The sequence below is a fragment of the Phyllostomus discolor genome, chromosome 6 (genome assembly GCF_004126475.2).
Source record: "Phyllostomus discolor isolate MPI-MPIP mPhyDis1 chromosome 6, mPhyDis1.pri.v3, whole genome shotgun sequence".
Classification (NCBI taxonomy): Eukaryota; Metazoa; Chordata; class Mammalia; order Chiroptera; family Phyllostomidae; genus Phyllostomus; species Phyllostomus discolor.
In genome coordinates, this window is record NC_040908.2 from 166441125 (window position 1) to 166460438 (window position 19314).

A 19314-nucleotide genomic window follows, 5' to 3' on the forward strand; every position below is an offset into this window, starting at 1 on the left:
TTGCTTCCTCACTAGTAGCACTCGGCTAATAATCGTATCTGCCTCACAAGAAATTAGTTAATTTAGGTAAAGCGCTTAGAAGAGGGTCTGGCCCAGAACAAGCCAGGCTGGGTATGGTTTATCTCTGGGTCCTCCACACTGCCCACCCTTTATTCACAAATGAAGATAGAAATCCTTTGTGATCAAAGCCCTGGCTGGCGTAGCTCAGTGGACTGGGCGCGGGCTGCAAACCAAAGCATCGCAGGTTTGATTCCCAGTCAGGGTACATTCCTGGGTTGCAGGCCACGGCCCCCAGCAACCACACATTGATGTTTCTCTCTATCTCCCTCCCTTCTCTCTCTAAAAATAAATAAATAAAATCTTTTTTTTTTTTTAAAGAAAGAAATCCTTTGTGATCAAGGAAGTTGAAGGCATCAGGAAGTAGATGGGCATAGCAGGCGCTCAGGGAGCGGAGAACACAGCCTGGGACACACTGGGCTTGGTGAGTGCAGTTTCCTCCACTTCCTGTCAACGAAGGGACAGTTTTAATTATTCTGGCTCCGGTGATGAGGAAGCAGCTCCCTAGCCTATCTTTGGAAATGTGTGAGTTCAGAGTCTTTGGTGGTGACAAGGAGGCCAGACAGGTGAGCAGGCCCAGATCACCCAGGCCCTGTCAGCCCGGCTAAGGACTGTGTGCCCCTCTGTACCTGCTTCCACCGGCCCCGGGGGGAAGGCGGCCAGGCAGAGGCCTTCTCAGGGTGAAGGTGTAGTGAGGCCATCTCGACGGGACCCGCGTGAACAGACAGCCAGATACAGTCCGCTGGGGTAAGAGCCAGGGATTCCGAATTTCCACCAGTGAAAACTGAGAGGACGCTGAGGAGGAAGTTAGGCTGAGATGTGTACCTGTCACTGCTCAGCCTGGTGCCCCGACACCCCCAAGCAGCCGAGAAGCAGACAGAGAAGGAGGGAGGCAGAGAGGAGAAAGGGCTGGGCTCCCTTCAACCCCTGATTGAAGGCGTGGGGAGTCAGGGCCCTAGAACCGCCCACACTCAATTCACCCCTCTCCCTCAGCACCCCCATTCAGCCCACCCCCAAGTCCTGCCAACTTCTATCCCCACGGTTCCCTCCTGTCCTGCCATCCGCTCTGTGACTGCCCACAGGGGAGGGCTGACGGCCATTTTCTGCCTCTCCCAACACACTTCTCGCTCGCTGTGTGACTTGGGGCAAGTCCCTTCACCTCTCTGGGCCTCCATTTTCTCAACTGTGAAAAAAGAATAATAAACAAACCTACCACACAGAACTGTTGAGAGAATGTAATGAGAGCACCCAGGCAGGGTGCTTAGCTCAGGCCTGGCATGTGGCATATGGTTAAGTATTCTCTAAGGGTTAACTATTATCCTGGCTGATGTGGCTCAGTGGATTGAGCGCCAGCCTGTGAACCAAAAGGTCGCTGGTTCAAATCCCAGTTGTGGCACATGCCTGGGTTGTGGGTTAGGTCCCCAGTTGGGGACATGTGAGAGGCAACCAATCAATGTTTCTCTCACATATCAATGGTTCTCTCCCACTCTTTCTCCCTCCCTTCCCTTTTCTCTAAAAAATAAATAAAGTATTTTTTAAAGATTTTATTTACTTATTTTTAGAGAGGGAAGGGAGGGAGATAGAGAGAGAGAGAGAGAAACATCAATGTGTGGTTGCTGGGGGTCATGGCCTGCAACCCAGGCATGTACCCTGGCTGGGAATCGAACCTGGGACACTTTGGTTCCCAGCCCGTGCTCAATCCACTGAGCTACGCCAGCCAGGGTTAAATAAAGTATTTTTAAAAATAAGTGTTCACTATTATTATTGTCAGTTCAGACTTCATCTTTCCTTGGCTGGACACTCAGGCCAGCCCCTTTGTGGCCCCTCTGCCTCCATTCTTGTCCCACCAACCCAGCCTCTCCCACTCAGCCCACATCAGGCCCCTGCCCAAAACTTGTTAATGTCACCCACAGCTCCTTTTCCCAGAGCATGGGTCTCGGTTCATCTGAGACACTTGTTAAAATTTGGCTCTCCAGCCCTGGCTGGCGTAGCTCAGTGGATTGAGCACGGGCTGCAAACCAAAGTGTCGTAGGTTCGATTCCCAGTCAGGGCACATCCCTGGGTTGCAGGCCATGACCCCCCGCAACCACAGACTGATGTTTCTCTCTCTCTCTCTCTATCTCCCTCCCTTTCCTCTATAAAAATAAATAAATAAAATCTTTAAAAAAATTCGGCTCTCCAGCATCTTCTTCCAGTGCCCCAGGGGGTGCTGCCGAGACCCACTGCTCTACGAAATACAGTCTACATGTGTGGGCATGGGGTTCAAGGCCCTGGAGCCAGCCCCTGCCAGCTTCACCAGCCTGCTACCCCACACCCCACACCATACCCTCCAGCCACACCCGAGAGCACACAGTCCCCCGTGGCCCTGCGCTCTCCTGGGCCCCCGTGTCCGTGCACATGCAGACCTGCATGCGCGCTCTCACCTTTCCTTCCCAGCTCCCTCTGCCTCCGTGCTCCTCAGGAAGGTGCCTCTTCTGGGCTCGTTATCTTCCCCCAGAAGTAATACATTGAAGCCCTAACTTCAAGGACCTCCAAATATGACTGCATTTGGAGAGAAGGTCTTAAAAGAGGACAGATGATTAGTTAAAATGAGGTCATTAGGTTGGGCCCTCACCCAATCAGGCAGGTGTCCTCCTATGAGGAGATCAGGACACAGACACGCACTGAAGAAAGACCAGCAAGAAGATGGCCATCTGCAAGCCAAGGAGCGAGGCCTCGGGAGAAAACAGACCTGCCCACACCTTGAGCTTAGGGCTTTTCGCAAATTAGAATTGTGACCTATCCGTGGGTTATAATACTGATTTCATGAGTTCAAACAGCGTTTTCAATGAAATAGAATAGAAAATAGAGTGCATCACAAGGAGTAAAAAGAAGTGTGCTCACGAAACTTGTGTTTCCCTTGTGTGTCTGTGTGTGTGCATTGGACCACAAGAGAAATGTTTTTCTAACTAATGCTCATGGCCCAGCCTCCCCCCAGACAGGAAGCCACTGCAGTGTCCTGTGTGACCCTCAGACGTGATGTCACATCTTGCTCAGTCCTATCGATGAGGCAAGGCCTGACCTCGGACCCGGCATGCGGTAGGTCTTCGGGGAATATTTGTGGGACCAATGCCATGTATTGCAAGGCATTATTTCCTCTGCTTCTGCCATGGTAACCCTAGTCTCAGCACAAACACCTTTCACCTGAGTGACAACAGCATCCTAACAACATCCCACTCTGGCTCCTCTGCAGACCTCCCTCCAGCAGCCAAGAGGGATCTTTCTAAAGAAAGCGTAAGTCGTATTTTGTCACTTGCTAAGTGAGTGACCCCAATGTCTTCACGTCACTCACCTACTCTGAAGATGTTCCCCTGGAGCCCAAGTAAAGTCCGAATTCTTTACCCTGCACTATGAGGCCTGATGTGTTCTGGGCCCTCTGTACTCCTCTCTGACCACCTCTCCTTCTCTTCCCTCCCTCATCCCACACCAGCCACGCTGACATCCTTGGGCACTGTGGTACTGTGATTTGTAAAAAGAAATATATGTTTGGTCTTTGTCTCAGTTCCTAGCACAGAGCTCCTAAAAACTCTGGAATTCCCTAACTGATAAGATTCATAAAGGCGAAAGGAGAGTTTATTGTTATTCATAATAACCCATTTCTACCACTTTCTTGATTCTGCAACCCTGGGCAGGAAATGGCTGTCTCTGAATTTTCATTCCAAATTCCCAACAGATGCAGTGGGATGGGCCCAGCCTGGGCCAGGTTGTCACTCCCCTTCTTTCTGCTGTGATCAGGGGATGACATCACAGAGATAAACGTGATGGCTGGGGACACATCTCTGGGGCTAAGGACAAGCAGGCTCACCGGGATGTCCCTCAGTAGGTATTTATTTAGTAGCATCGTTGATGACTGCGTAGGTGAATAAACCCAAAGTCTATCCAGATTTGAAGCTCTAGGGACCCTTTCTAGCCCCTCCCGTGGTTTTTGCTTCTCTCTGCACACCTGCACTGCCACCCTATTTGTCCTCCCTGGCTTCCTCAGCTCCCTTTGGTTCTGACCCGCGTCACTTACTCAGGCTATGGCCGTCACAGCTTCACCAGCCCCCTCCACCGCCTGTCCTTTTCGCTGGAGCCAACCCCTGCTCATTCAAACTGCAGAGCATGAGAGCCTGATTGAACCAGCTCACTGTATGTTTAACACTCTTTTTATTATAAAATATTATAAACAAGCGGAAAGCTCATAAAACGTGAACGCACAGGGTAACACACTAGAACAAAACGGGCACCCAGGAGAGTTCCGCTTAGCCCTGAGGCTGGGCAGCACCCTGGACAGCGCCCGCCCGTCCTGCGTGCACTCCTTCCCAGCGATAACCACTGTCCGGATTTGTATGCTATTGACTTCTTTGCCTTTTTTATTTTCACCACCTAACTGTGCATCATGACCCAATATAGCTTAGTTTGGGCTATTTCTGAGCTTTCTATCGATGGACTCATACCGCACAATTCCACCATGTTTGGCTTTTGTTTTCTTTGCTCTTTGTTATGTTTATTTTAAAAGAGCTATATTGAAACATAATTCACATATCATGCACTTCACTCATTTAAAGTGCACAGCTTAGTGTTTTTAGTATATTCGCAGATATATATATCTATAGATATATATAGATATCCATAACCACAGTGAGTTTTGGGACGTTTTCATCACCTGAAAAAGGAACTTGTATCTTTTAGCGTTCACCCTCCGTTCTGCCACTCATCCCAGCCCTACTCTGTTTCCGCCTGTCTAGATTCTCCTGTTCTGACATCTCCTGTAAAGTGAATCACAGAATATGTGGTCTCTGTGGCTGACTTCTTCCACTGAGCTTAATGTTTTCAAGATTCATCCATAATGTGTTCGAGGTTGTGGCACGTATAGTAGTTTGTTTTTATGGCTAAATAATATTCCATCGTATAGACTGCATTTCGTTTACCCCTTCAACAATTAATGAACGTTTGGGCTGTTTCCACCTTTCAACTACTATGGGGAGTGCAGTCATAAATACTGTGGACAGGTGTTCGTGTGGCCATATGCTTTCGTTTCTCTGGGGATGCACCCAGGAGTGAAATTTCAGCGTCATGTAGTAACTTCACGTGTAACTGTCCGAGGCACCGCCGGACCGCTCCCCTAGGGGCCGCACGGTCTCACAATCCCACCAACAGTGCCTGTGGGTGGGTGCCGCTTTCCTCACCTTCTGACAACAGCTGCCTTCCTTTTCCCTGGTGTACAAGTCATCCTTCCCCAATTCCTTGCATGCCATAATTTTTTGTGGAAAACTGAAGATTTTAGATATTATACCATAGCAACTCAATACTGGTCTTCCCCCTCCAGGGTCTGTTATTGTTATTTGCTTGTTTAGGGGCTGGCTGAATTATTTTTTTCCTTTTTTAAAGATTGTATTTATTTACTTTTTGGAGAGAGAAGAAAGGAGAGAGAGAGGACAGAAACATCAATGTACGAGAGATACATTGGTTGCCTCTCGCATGCCCCTAACCACATGCCTCCAACAGGAGGCCAGGCCGAAACCCAGGTACGTGCCCTGACTGGGAATCAAACAGGTGGCCTTTTGGTTCGCAGGTCTGTGCTTGGCCCACTGAGCCACACCAGCCAGGGTGGCTGGATCCTTTCAGTGAAGTCCATCCCCCATTCTCTGTCCTTGGTCCTCAGGGAATGTCGCCTGGGGCACGCCCGCCGTCACCCTGGGATGACAGTGGTTAGGGCAAGGCTGTCCTCCACTGACCCTTTCCCTGACCACACCCACTGTTGAGGTCCACTCGTTGCCAGCTGAGTTCCTCACTGTTTTCAACAATGTCCCAGGACACGAATTGCTCCACAATGGACCCAATCAAATTCAGACTCTGGGGGAATGGGGTCTGGATGCCCAGATCTATCAGAGGGGTCTACCTTTCCCCAGCCCCACCCTCCCTCCTACAACAAGGCAGAGCCCAGTATCGTAACCCTTCCTTCTCTCCTCTCCGAATCTCCTAGCGCAAAAGAGTTTGCTGTTGTTGCTTTTTATTTGTTTTGTTTTTAAACATCCTTTCTCAAACAGATACTCAAATATTCTTCCAAACTTTATGCCAGCCCCTCATCTTTGGGCGCTTGAACCCAAGAATGAGAGAAATAAAGGTTGTATCTTGTTCATTTTTTGTCCCCTACTTGTTTTTTTTTTTTTGAAGCGACAGGGTCAAGACCTAGATTGGAGAGAAGGGAAGGGCCGAACAAAGGGATTTCAGAACCATACTACAACCCTTTAACCCACTACAGATAGATATTATTATTATTCCCATTTTATAAATAAGGAAACTGAGGCGAGAGAGATTTAGAAGCTCAAGTTCTTGGCAGAAAACATGGGACTTACAGCCAGAAACCAAGGCTGAAACTTGGGCATTTGGGGGTGTCCCCACTCTCCCTTCTTCTCCCCCGTCTGGACTGCTGGGATCAGGCCCGCCCCAGGCTCCCAGAGGCCCCGAAGGTCTGGCTGTGCTCCCTGTGCGGCTCTGGTCCCAGCCAATCCCAGCGCTCCCCCACGGGAGGAACCACTCTCAGCCTTTCCTTTCTGCAGTCCGGTGCCAGGTGGTGGCACCGGGGCTCTGGCCAAGCCTCCCATACATGCCTGACTGTGTGATCCAGGACAAGTGTCTCCTCACTGCCAAAAAAAAAGCCTCATTTTTCTCATCTGTAAACCGAGGTACCTAATACTAACTCAGCACACGCTCCCCGAGGGCCTGCTCTGGCAGGCAAAGTGCCAGAAGCTGGGGGTGCAGAGGGGAGTGACACTGTGCTCCTGCTGTGTCCTCACGTGGCCGGGTGTCCCTGGCGTGGAGAAGGCATACTGTCGGCGTTCGGGGCTGGAGCCTGTCTCGTGGTGCCGGCTGTGTATGACCTGCTGCTGGCAGCCCCGCAGTCCGGCCTGCTCAGCCGTGGCCTCTTAGGGAGTTTCTCTTTGATTAATGAGTGTCTTTGTCCCTAAAGGACTCACTGTCGGCAGCTTCTTTGTTTCATCTGACTGCTGGGGCCCCAGAACAGTGAGCAAAGCAGTTGGTATCCTAGACTATTTTTAGGTGGGGGAGTTAGTGGGGTGTGTGGATGTGGCGGGGCCCAGGGGGTCTCAGAGATTGCAAGCAACAAGTTGGGGGTGGAGGGAAGGATTCTCCTTCTCAGGGAGGGGTGGGCAAACTCACTTATCCTCCGTGATGGGGGCGCCAAAGGCCATTTCCTTTGTGCAACCTTCCTCGATTTCCTCAGTAGAATGTACACTCCCCCCAAAGATGCAGGTTAAGAGTCCATCCTCTGAGCTTCCCCCAGCTCTTGATTATGGCTCCAAACAGCCCACGAGATAATGACCTACAGGGACCACATCGGATGCATCTCCGGGTCCCTCCTGCTCTGCGCTTCTGAGCCCCATCCTGCCATTCCTAGTCACTACAAGGTACGGAAGTTAGGAGTCCAGACTTGGGAGGCACATAGCTGAGAGCCACTCTTGGCTCCTTTCTAGCAAAATAACCATGACCAAGTCAGGTTGTAAATCGGTTTTCTCATCTGTAAAATGGGCGATTATCGGGCCTGCCTCCCGGTGATTAGAAGGCTTATCTTCCTGAAAGCACAGTGGGTAGCACCTGGCACAGACTGATACATGAGCTATTTTGCAAGCCCAGGCCCAGAAGGGGTTGCGCGCCCTCAGAGGTTTCCATCCCCTTTGTGGCATCTCGTGTACTGTGTCCGTGCTGGCGGGCTGGAAGGAGGTGTTCCTGGGCCCCAGAGTCTCCAGAACTGGCCAGAGGTCACCCAGCGAGAAAGTGGTCCCGCTGCGCTGGAAGGTTGCGACTCCAGTCAAATGCAGCCGCTTTCCGCGGCTTCCCTGCTGACGCACACCCCCTCCTCCGCCTCCTCTAGTGTTTTCCTTCTCGCTCTCCTTCCCGCCCCCGCTTTCTCTTCTAATCCTGCGGGTTCCCCACGTGGAAGGCGGGGTCTCGGGAGGGAGGTGGAGAGTCCCTGGCCTAAGGTGGGGGAAAGGGGCCTCCTGCCCAGCATGAAGGCCCTAGACTGCGATGGAGGAGGGTGGGCCCCTGGGAGAACCCGGGATCCCCAGAAATGATAGCGGGATCTGTGGAGCCCGAACTGGGGTATCCAGGAGTCCCCGAATCCGCAACAGTAGTCGGCCGACTCCTGGAGACAGCGGTGGGTGGGGCTTCCAGTGCTGGGGGCGGGGTCGGCACAGGGGCGTGGTGTTACCAGAGGGGCGGGGCTCAGACAGTTAGGGTTAAGCCTCGCCGCAAGGGGGAGGAGTCTAAAGTGGGGCGGGGCTCTTCTGGAGGCGGGGCCATCGGGGCGGGGCAGCGGTACAGAGGGTGGAGCGTGGAGGTTAGCGCTTGTCCCCCTCCCTCAGCCCGGGGTGTCCCTGTGACGAGGCAGCGCGGAGCCGCCGCGGGCCGGGCCCATCCCGCCGCAGCGGCTCCGGGGCCGAGCAGGGGCGAGGCGCGGGGAGAGCGGCGCCGAACGGACCCAGGAGCGCGGCCAGGTGAGGCCGCCGGGGCGGAAGGGGCGGGGGCTGCGCCGGGCGGGCCCTGGCGGGCGCGGGGGGCGTGTTTGCGCGTCTGGGGGTGGCTGAGCGAGTGGGTTCGAGGGCGCGCGCCCGAAGCTGTTTGGGCGCTAACGGCTGCTATTGCGGGGCCAGGGTGGGCTTTCCACACGTCCTGGCACCGCTCGCGGGGCTGGGGCTGTGCGGGACTGTGCGTGCACGCGCGTGTTTGTGTCGAGGGGCCGCCGGGTGTGTATCTGCGTATGCGCTGGGCCGTCATTGTGCCTGCCCCGGGCCCGGGGCGCTGGCCTGCCCCGGCGCAGTCCCTCCTGCGCGGGGATGTTTTCCAAACAGGCTTCCTGCGGAGACGGGTTCTGCTGCAGCCGGAGCTGGAGGGGGGAGCGCCGCCCCCACAGGCCTCCGGAGACCCGGGCAGCCCGGGGACTGCAGACAGACACCTGAGGGAGAAAAGGGGCGCGCACCCGGGAGGGGCCCAGAGGCCTGCCCGCAGGGCGAGGCCAAGATGGGGAGACTGAGGCAGATGGATAGGAAGGTGGAGCTGGCCAGACAAGCGAAGATGGGGAAGAAGGTGGGAAGAGAGATGGGGAAGAGGACAGAGGTGGGAAGGGCGGAGAGTCATTGAGGAAAGAGACAGACAGACAGACAGACAGAGGCCAGACCTGCAAAGAGGCAGGAAGATTAAGAAGGGCAGACAGGTTCCAAGAACCTGACAGAAGGGTTACTTAGAGGTGCTGTGGCTGAGAGCGAAACCCAGGCACTGAGTCTGAGATAAGGAGCAAGGGCCCCCAACTCCTAGGGTGCCCCTCTTCCAAGAACATCCCAGACTGGGGTCATGGTCAAAAGGGAAGCCTCTGGCCACCCCAAGTTGTTTCGTTCCTCTGGCCCCACTACATTTTCTGACTCTTGTGTGGCTTTTCCCTCTTGGTTCCATCCCACCTATCAACTTCCTTCCCTGGTATCCCAGCAACCCAGGGCAGTTTAGGAGAGGCAGAGGTGAAGTGTTGCCATAGCAACAGAGGCGGTGAAAGGTCATCCTGGCTTTAGCCTAGGTGGCCCTGCAGAGCAGGCCAGATCTGGCCCTGAGGAGGGTTGGGGTGAGAGGCTGCAAAATTATTTTTCTCCTCTCCCATTTTGCCCAGGATGGTGCTGGAAGGAAATCCTGAAGTGGGGTCCCCCCGAACCTCAGACCTCCAGCGCCCTGGGAATCAGGGCTCTTGCGTCCTCTCTTCTCCTGGTGAAGACGCGCAGCCAGGCGAGGAACCCATCAAGTATGGTGAACTCATCGTCCTGGGGTGAGCGTCCCTGGTCCAGGTGGGGCGGGGCACCAGGCACCCCCCCGGGGCGATCAGACCGAGGGCCCCGGTTCTCTCCACCTTCTTCTGCTCTTTGTCCCTCCTTACCTTCCCAGCTGAGAGACAGGGTTGACCAAGCCCTCCTTAATTCATAGTCGTTATTGCATCTTCCCATTTTTCATAATTGACTGCGAGAGCTCTGAATCGCCCACCTCAGTTTCTAACCAGAAAGCACTAACACCGCTGCCTTTCGTAAAGTGTGTGTGTGTGTGTGTGTGTGTGGACTGACGTTAAGGATTCTGGTGCCTCGTCAAAACCGCGAGGTTCACATCCTGCCTTTGCCAGTTGTTTGGCTTCCCCGTGCCTTCGTCTCCCCCTTTTACAAACAGGGATGAGGACACCTCAGAGGGTTCATTAATGAGGTGATCTCTGTAAACACGTAGAACGGCGCCTGGCACGTACCGAGTGTCCTGGGAGGCAGGCCTGTGCCAAGCCCTGTCATGGACATTGTTTCATTTCAATCTTCACAAAGATGCTGTGAGGAAGGAGGTGAGGAAACCGAGGCTCAGAGAGGGGAAGTGGCTGGTCCAAGGGCACACAGCTGGTAAGTGGCAGGGCTGGGATTTGGACCCAGGCCTTTCTCACTCTCGGTCTAGTGGTCTCAGTGCGCTTGCACTGAGCCACCGCTGGTGCTCAGGCTACAGATGAGCAAACTGAGACCAGGGGAAAGGAGGCAATGTGAGTCCGAGGCTGGGTAGACCTCACTTCCTCCTGGTTTCTGCCTGACCAGGAACCCTGCAGCTCCCTCTTCACACTTCCCCCACACACAGGTCCCTCTCCCTCTCCCGTTCATCCTTCCTCTTGGCCTTCGTCTCTGCCATCTGCCCTGGAGCAAACACCTGATAGGCTGTGTTACCATTATGGTGATTTTGTAAAAATAATAGTGGCTACTTGCTTGTTGACATGTACACGCTGTGTACTTTCTTAAAAAAAAAAATAATAGCCCTGGCCAGCGTGGCACAGTGGGTTGGAGCTTCATCCTGTGGATAGGAAGGTCACGGGTTCCATTCCCAGTCAGGGCACATACCCAGGCTTCGGGTTCAATCCCTGGTCGAGGCGTGCACAAGAAGGCAACCAACGCCTCTCTCTCTGTTCCTCTCTCTCTTCCTTCCTCTTTCTCTAAAAGCATGGAAAAAATATCCTCAGGTGAGGATAAAAAGGTAATAATAATAATAGCTAACATTTATCAAGGATTTTCTGTATATAAGCCAAACTCTATGCCAAGCAATTTTAAATGCTTTATGTCATTTAGTTCTCACAATGAACCCACGAGGCAGGCCCTGATAAATTAGCCCCATTGTATGGAGGTGGTGTGGCAAATAGACAAGCTGTGGTTTCAGCCAGGCCCCGTCCTGAACTGCCCCACCCCCACCTGTGGAAGGAGCTTCCTAGAGGGAGAGTGATGTCTCTCTGAGGGTACTTGCATGGGAATAGCAGCTGCTCGGTGTCCCGGAGGCAGGGCTGGCTTTGCAGCTGAGGGTGGAACCACGGATGGGGGAGAGCGAAGCCCCGAGGGCCAGGCCCTCCGGACAGCTGGTGGTCCTCTGCATAGCAGTGAAGCCCACGCTGGCTGTACCTCAGAGCCCCCTTGGGAGCTCACTTGAAGGCACCCAGTGGCAGGGCCATCCCAAACCTGCAGAATCAGAATCTCCATGAGTGGGGCCAGGGAGTCTGTATTGTAACCAGCTCACCAGAAGAGTCTGATCCAAGGGGTCCTCGGCTGTATTGGGCAGCTCTTAATTCTGTCAGACCTTCCGTTGCTCCCCACTGCTCACAGAAGAAGTCCAGACTCCTCAGCCTGGTTTCCGGGGGCGTTCTCACCCCCTCTTTGCCTACTATTGCACTTCACCACCCGAGTCAGCCCTCCCTGTTCTCACCAGACTCTGCCGGCCTCAGGGCCTTTGCTCGGAGTGAGCCTTCCCTCCACAAGGGTTTCTGCAAGACAGGCTGGAGTTGGACAGACCCGAGTTCAAATCTGGACTTTTCAACTTACTAGCCTGGGACCTCAGGCAAGTCATTTTACCTCCCTGAGCCTCAACTTTCCTCATCCGGAAAATGGGAAGAAAGATTCTTGCCTGGCAGGACATTGCACAGATCCCATTAGGTAATTAGGAGCGTGGAGCACCGGGAACCACGGGAGGCCCCAGTACACGGCTGTGGGCAGGCTGTGACTCACCCCGTCCTTGGCTTCCGCATCGTTCCCCCGGATGAGAGCCGGGAAGGAGGGTAGAATTTCAATGTGAATGGAGGTTGTGGCTGTGTGCGTTGGTTTTCCTCTCTGTGTCGCTCTGGTTCCCAGTAGTACTTGTGATGCCATAAATAACAGTCTGCTACAGGTGACTCCTTCCCAGTTCCTCGAGGCCCAGCATAGGTGTTCCCGCTCTAGACACCTGATGTGGGGCCAGAATTCTCTTCTCCTGCCCCTGGGCCTGTGGAGCACTTGACTTGTGTCTGAGTCCTGGCACGTGGCGGCCGGTTTCCTTGGAACGCTGAGGACCTCCTTCCGCTACCGCTAGGGCACAGAGCCGACCTGTGGCGCGTCCCCTCTGCCACCCCAGCGCCCAGCACGTGGCTGGGTGCAGCCCAGGGGTTCAGCATACACTGGTTAATTGAACGAAAGTTCTTCTGAAGGTGTTCGGACCCCAGCCCACCTCCCAGAGGCACCGATTGGATGTATACAAGGGTCTTCCGGTTTGGGTGGATCTAGGGCATGTGTATCAAGGTAGGGGATGCCCAGAAGTTGGCGGTTCCTCCTAGTCTTTCAAGGGCTCGCTTGTTCTCTCTCTCCTTCAACCTTTTCTTCTTAACTCCCCATATCCACAGCTACAACGGGTGTCTGTCCAGTGGGGACAAGGGCCGCCGGCGAAGCCGCCTGGCACTGAGCCGCCGGCCACATGCCAACGGAGTGAAGCCAGACGTCATGCACCACATCTCCACGCCCCTCGTCTCCAAGGCAAGTGGCGCGTCCCAGCACACCAGGGCGCCGGCCCCTCCCTCCCTGCCCAAGCCCCACCAGAGCCGGGGAGCCCCCTGTACCTTTTCACGCTGCCTCTTGGGCTGCCAGGGAAATGGTGCTGATGGGAGAGCCTTTGCAGCCTGCGCTGTCCTTTACAGTTTGCAGTGCATTTCCTTGACCCCCAGGCCCCATCCCTTTGGATGGGAACGATCAGCATCATTCTAGAGGCAGCCGGGGCTCAGAGAGGGGATGTGACGGTCACAGTAATGACAAAGGAAAAGCCTCTGGGTTAGAATCGGGGCTCTGCTGTTTCCGGGTCTGCGACTCTCGGCCAGTGTCTTCTCCCCGAGCTGCACGCAGTGCTCTCGGCTGTACAGTGGGAATGACAATCGTGCCTCCTTGCTGGGGTGGCCAGAGGGAACAAGTAAAGGGCACCCTGTATAAAGGGCCAGCTGCACACTACGCCCTCCCCAGAGTGGGGAGCCACCCTTCCCCCGGAGTGGCCGCCGGCCTCGGGCTCCAGCTTCCAGCTCAAAGGCTCACACATCTCTCAGCCGTGCGTCCTGGGAAGTAACTTCCCCTTTCTCCCCTCCAGGCTCTGAGTAACCGGGGCCAGCACAGCATCTCGTACACACTGTCCCGGAGCCACTCGGTCATAGTTGAGTACACACACGACAGTGACACAGACATGTTCCAGGTATGCTCGGGCCCTTCCACGGGCCTCCTGGCCACCAGCCTGAAGTGCTTGGCGCTTCAGGCCTCCCAGGGTGAGGTCGGAGGACCCAAGGCCACGGGGAAGGTGCTGCGGGGCCCTTCGTGCAGCCGACCACCCTTCGGATGGGGAAGCAGGACATCGCAGCGAGGGCTGTTGACTTCCCAGAGCCGTGCAGGAAGGAGTAGCCATATCGAGATTCAGACCCCAGACAGGACTCCCCAGCTGTGGAAGGGCACATAGTTCAGGGGTTCAGAGTGCGGTGTGTGAGTCACGCCCCCTGGATTCAGACGCTAGCTCCGTTACTGCCTTTGGGCGACTTTGGGCAAGAGCCGCCTCACCTCTCCTGGCCTCGGTCATCTCATGGCTCGGAGGCCGAGGGGCCGGGCAGAGGAGTACCCACGCACAGAATGGTAGGGGGGATTAACTGAGACACTGCACAGAAAGCGTGTAGCACGGTGCCTGGCTGACAGTAAACACTCAGTAAAAATGCACTCTGTGCTGCTGATACGTGACACTCCCGGACCCTGGGCGTCACCCTTTCTCTGTTGAATCAGCAAATCTGTTAGTTTTTATTGAGTGCGGTGTTCCCCAGGCCTCTGGGGGGAAAGAAGGAGGAGTCCCAGGCCTTGCAAACCGGACTTGGAAGCCCCTGGGTGCTCGGGATGGTGCTGCCCCTCCTTGTGGTGACTCTGTGTGCGGAGCAGCTGCCGGGAGCCCTGGGGCGCAGGAACCTCAGGGTTGACCCGCAACACAGCACCCGTGCCTGCCCTCCCCCTCCTCACAGATCGGCCGCTCCACGGAGAACATGATTGACTTTGTGGTGACAGACACGTCCCCTGGCGGAGGGGCGGCGGAGGGCCCGTCTGCCCAGAGCACCATCTCCCGCTATGCCTGCCGCATCCTGTGCGACCGCCGGCCGCCCTACACTGCCCGCATCTATGCCGCTGGCTTCGATGCCTCCAGCAACATCTTCCTTGGAGTGAGTGAGCCCCCGGGCGGGGATCAGCGCTTCCTCTGGGAGCGAGCTGAGGGGTAGGCTGGGGAGGAGCAGCCTTCTGAGGTCCACGGGCCAGCCCACAGTAATCATAACTGTGACCGATGCAGGGATCCGCACCCCACTTCACAAATGAGCCAGGTGAGGTTCAGAGAGGTCAGATGACGCCTAAGGTCAGGTAGCACCAGTCTGAGTCCTCTCTGGGCCACCTCTGACCTGGAGGGTAGAGGGGCGGCACCCCTGGCTCAGGACCTGCTGGGGGCCCCTTGGTAACATGGTCCGATCCCACATGTGGTCCCAGGAGCGGGCAGCCAAATGGCGGACCCCCGACGGCCTGATGGACGGCTTAACCACCAACGGGGTCCTGGTGATGCACCCCGCGGGCGGCTTCTCAGAGGACTCGGCCCCCGGCGTCTGGCGGGAGATCTCGGTCTGCGGGAATGTCTACACGCTGAGGGACAGCCGCTCGGCACAGCAGCGGGGGAAGCTGGTAGGTGGTGCCCTCCTATCCCTGCTTCCCCACCACGCCCTTCCCAGGCCCCCCACGTCTGCCCATCCCCCCGCAGGAGCCAGGAGACATCTCCAGTCCTCCTGCGGCAGGGTGCCCCAGCAGGCTCCACCCTGGGGTGTGTGTCACTTGCTGCATGGAGGGAGCCAGGCTAGTGTCCCCCAGCGTCGCCCCTGTGGACGGCCACGGGGTGGTAGGAAGTGGAGCACCCACAGACACCCCATGCGGTTCCAAACGGCTTGGGGGATGCCGGCAGCTTAAAAAAAAAATCACACCCTCTGCTGAGGGTGACACTTGGCCCCTGTGTGAACAGTTTGTAGCCTGAAGTGTCGGCAGTTTGTAACGCGTCTGTCGCGTTCAGCCGGGTTGAGCTTCATTATCCTCTCCCAGTGGGAGAGCGTCCGCGGAGCAGCTCCGACGCAGGTGACGACGGGGAATGCTGCACGCACGCGGCACCACCCGAGCAGGGAACTAACGTTAGGAGCCTTGAGAGGGTCCTGGACAGAGGTCGGAGCTCGCTGAGGTCACGTGGCCACACGTCCGGCAAATGGGTGCACTGAGAGCCCTTCCTGGGTGTGAGCGCGTCAGGCAGGCAGAGGCGGAGCCCCAGGGAGAGCGCGGCTTGTCTTTCCAGCTGGTCCGTCCTACTGGGAGGTCCCGGGGAAATACTGTTTGCAAAGGCTAGGCGGGTGAATGTTTCACTAGTACACACTGAGTTCCAGCATGTTCCAAGTTTACACCGGTTGATCCCGAGAAGCACTTGGCCTGCAGGAACGTGGGACCCGTCTGCAGAGTAAGGGAATGAAGACGCCGAGAGGTGGAGTTGTTGAGCCAGGGACACGGAGTTAGGAAGCCGTGAGGCCAGAATTCACCAACCCCCAGGATGTCTGCTTCTAGACTTGGTGCTTCAGCCTCACCCCTGGGGACAGCTGCCTTGGCCTGTCCCCAGTGTTTTCCGAGAGAAGAGTGTCCTGCCCCTGCCATTAAGGGAAGAGCCTGGGAAAACATTTTAGAAAGAATCCGTTTAAGTCCAGCCCTCCCGGGTTGACAGATGAGGTGACCAAGGCCCACGCTCTGCTGAGCGTGCGGGACACCGTGTGCCTGGGAGTAGCCGCCTGCCCTCCCACCGGGCGTCCTGGCCCGCCCCCGTCCTCGACCCCGATCCCTCCCTTCTTCGTCCCAGTCCCCAGCCTGCCCTGGTGGTCCGGAGCTTCCTCTCCAGGGAGGTGCGGTGGAGTGGGCGGGTGGCTAGGCTGGGGAGATAGCTGCCCTACGGTGATGGTAGGGGCTCGGGGGCCCCTTGGGCAGTGAGCCCCTTCTGCTCCCCTGGCAGGTGGAGAGCGAGTCCAACGTGCTGCAGGACGGCTCCCTCATCGACCTGTGCGGGGCCACGCTGCTGTGGCGCACGCCGGCGGGGCTGCTGCGGGCACCCACGCTGAAGCAGCTGGAGGCCCAGCGGCAGGAGGCGAACGCCGCGCGGCCCCAGTGCCCCGTGGGCCTCAGCACGCTGGCCTTCCCCAGCCCGGCCCGTGGCCGCACGGCCCCCGACAAGCAGCAGCCCTGGGTCTACGTTCGCTGCGGCCACGTCCACGGCTACCACGGCTGGGGCTGTCGGCGAGAGCGGGGCCCCCAGGAGCGCGAGTGTCCTCTCTGCCGTCTTGTGGGGCCCTACGTGCCCCTGTGGCTGGGCCAGGAGGCCGGCCTCTGCCTGGACCCTGGGCCTCCCAGCCACGCCTTTGCACCCTGCGGCCACGTCTGCTCTGAGAAGACTGCCCGCTACTGGGCCCAGACGCCGCTGCCCCATGGCACCCACGCTTTCCACGCCGCCTGCCCCTTTTGTGGGGCCTGGCTCACGGGCGAGCACGGCTGCGTCCGCCTCATTTTCCAGGGGCCACTGGACTAGGCTCCCCAGGGCCCCCTGCTGCCGCGCCCGCCCGCCCGCCCGGGGCCTCCACCTCCTGCAGCCTACAGGGAGCTCTGCATGTGGGACTCCGCCCGCTGGCACGTGGCCGCACCAGATGGACGCGCTGGATGGGCTGAGCCCCTCCCCTTGTGACTCTGGCCCCCAAAGGTGTCCCTGAGACCTCCACCCCAGTCAGAACGATGGGGTCCTCAGCACCAGCTCTGCCCTGGCCTGACGGAGGGGAGCCCGCCCCCATGCTCTGGCCTCTCCTGGGGTGTCGCATCACGCCGCTGACACTGTGCCCCTGGGGGAGTGACGGAGCCCTGGGCCCCTGACCCTCAGTTCAGGCTGGCTGCGCCCTGAGCCTGCCCACCCTGTTTCAGATACTCGCCCTGCTGCCATCCCCGGGGTCCGCGATAAACCTTGCTGCTCCGCTGCCCTCACCAACCCGCGTCCCGCATGTGTGCCATGCCCCCGGCCCCTGAGTCAGTCACGGGTGGGCGGCAGGCTGGGACCGGCATCTGCGGACACCCACTGTGCGCTGGACTCCGTGCCCAGTGGGTTCTGGGGACACGGAGACAAACTGCCTGGAAGAGTTTGCAGTCTAGCAGACGACAGATCGAATTCCCAAATGACAGCGTGGCTTCCTGTGTGCCGGGATCGGGGGAACGGCCAGGGGCTGTGGTGCAGGTCTCGCTGGCGGGCGGGACAGTGAGGAAGGGTTCACGGGGGAGGCTCAGAGGAGCTCAGCTTCGGTGAAATCCCCCACGGGAAGGGGAGGGTGCTGGAGGCAGAAGGGACAGGCAGGGCACAGACTCGTGGTCAGTAAGCAGGGAACCGAGTGGGGTTCCGAGTGGCTGGAGCAGGGACCGCAGGAGGGTGGGAAGGAGGCTAGAGCAAGAGGCTGGGGCTGTGCTGGCAGAGAAGGTGCTGGATGGAGGATTCGGAGCCTCATTTGTGGACAGTCAGGAGCCCAGGGAAGAGAGAGGACTCGTAGTTCCGGATTGTTGGCTGTGATACAAGGGCTACCATTCCTGAGTGCCCACGTTGTGCCCCACACTGTGCTAATGATAATAATAACAATGTTCATTGAGCACCCACTGGAGACTGGGCTGTGCTTCTCGGAGGCTTGGTCATCTAATCCTCGTAGCGACCCAGGGAGGGAGGCGTTACCATTTCCTCTTATGGGGAGATTCGGGCACATGCCCCAGGTCCCACTGCTAGAAATTGGCCAAGGCAGATCTGCATCCAGGGCTGCCCGCTGGCCCTCGGAACCTGCCCTCTTCTGCACTGCACTGTCCTGCTTTCCTTAGAGTTGGCCTGGTGGGCTGTGGTTGCCGTGGAGCCAAGGCTGACCTGGCTCCCTGTTCATCTTGGCAAAGTGTCACCAGGCCCTGAGAGCCAAGGCAAGCTCTGGGGGCTGCACAGTCTGCCCCCAGGCCATTCCTAGGGGGAGTGAACTTGGAAGACAAGTTTGGGGAATAGGAAAATCGGAAGAAGAGCCTCTGAATACAAGCCTGACCTGGGCATCGTCCCCAGCGGAAGACGGCTGCCTTAGGGAGCACAGGTTCCTAGGGGAGGGGCGGGCTCCAGGACACACAGACCAGGCCTGGGGCTGCTGAGAGGACAGAGGCACCCCTGCGTGGTGAGGGGGTGTGGTCAGCCTTGATTCCAGAGCATCGCTTGCGCTGCCACTATGGGGGAGCTCAGCTGGGGATTCAGGGGTAGGTATGGGGCGTAGCAACTCCTACATACACAGAACTAGGAATCCAACTCTTCCCAGTGTTTTTGGTTTTTTTTTCTTCTTCTGACCTGGTTGGGAACCAAATGGAAAGAGTCTGGTCCCGTTTCTACGAGGCAACCTCGGACTCTGGAGGAGAGGTGAGCAAAGGGCACAGGCGCAACCCCAGGGAGAACTCAGAAGAGGTAGTGGAGGGGGTCAGCCTTGATCCTGGCCCAGCTCGGCCCCTTCCCAGCTCTTGGAGTCTCCGCTTCCTCAGCTGTTAAGTGGACTGAAAGTCCCGTCACCAGGTGGTTATGAATTATGGAGGGCACCTGTAACACAGTAGGTACTTAATAGTGCTTCCTCACCTATCCCCTCTTCATTCCCACAGGAGGGGGCAAGGCTGGGACAGTCGTGACTCCAGTGAGCAGATGGCTCCCTGTGTGTGTGTGTGTGTGTGTGTGTGTGTGCTGGGGCAGATGGAGAGAACTGTGGTGGGACATCTGGGGAAGGCTAAACTCCAGTTCGGGGACAGCCGAGGACATGCT

General features: G+C 56.9%; 1 protein-coding gene across 4 annotated transcripts; it reads left to right on the forward strand.

Moving 5' to 3' along the window:
• The first annotated feature begins 8442 nt into the window (after positions 1–8442).
• Positions 8443–18154, forward strand: PELI3 (pellino E3 ubiquitin protein ligase family member 3). 4 transcript variants are annotated; one of them, XM_028516156.2, is made up of 8 exons: positions 8443–8594; positions 9755–9907; positions 10440–10511; positions 12791–12920; positions 13519–13620; positions 14423–14617; positions 14934–15122; positions 16474–18154. In XM_028516156.2, exons 2-8 carry the CDS (start codon positions 9756–9758, stop codon positions 17041–17043), a joined length of 1410 nt encoding a protein of 469 aa, XP_028371957.1. In that variant the 5' UTR covers positions 8443–8594; position 9755; the 3' UTR covers positions 17044–18154. The 4 variants fall into 4 exon arrangements, with proteins under 4 accessions (XP_028371957.1, XP_028371958.1, XP_035885629.1 ...); XM_036029735.1 differs by lacking the exon at positions 8443–8594 and adding an exon at positions 8697–8843; XM_028516157.2 differs by lacking the exon at positions 10440–10511.
• The last annotated feature ends 1160 nt before the right edge of the window (positions 18155–19314 follow it).

What these genes read in the sequence shown, in the direction of transcription:
- PELI3 (XM_028516156.2), top strand. Translation starts at nt 9,756, where the DNA reads ATGGTGCTGGAAGGAAATCCTGAAGTGGGGTCCCCCCGAACCTCAGAC. An exon ending in CCACGCCCCTCGTCTCCAAG is followed by an intron (nt 12,921 to 13,518) that starts GCAAGTGGCGCG and finishes TCTCCCCTCCAG; the next exon opens with GCTCTGAGTAACCGGGGCCA. An exon ending in GTGACACAGACATGTTCCAG is followed by an intron (nt 13,621 to 14,422) that starts GTATGCTCGGGC and finishes CCCTCCTCACAG; the next exon opens with ATCGGCCGCTCCACGGAGAA.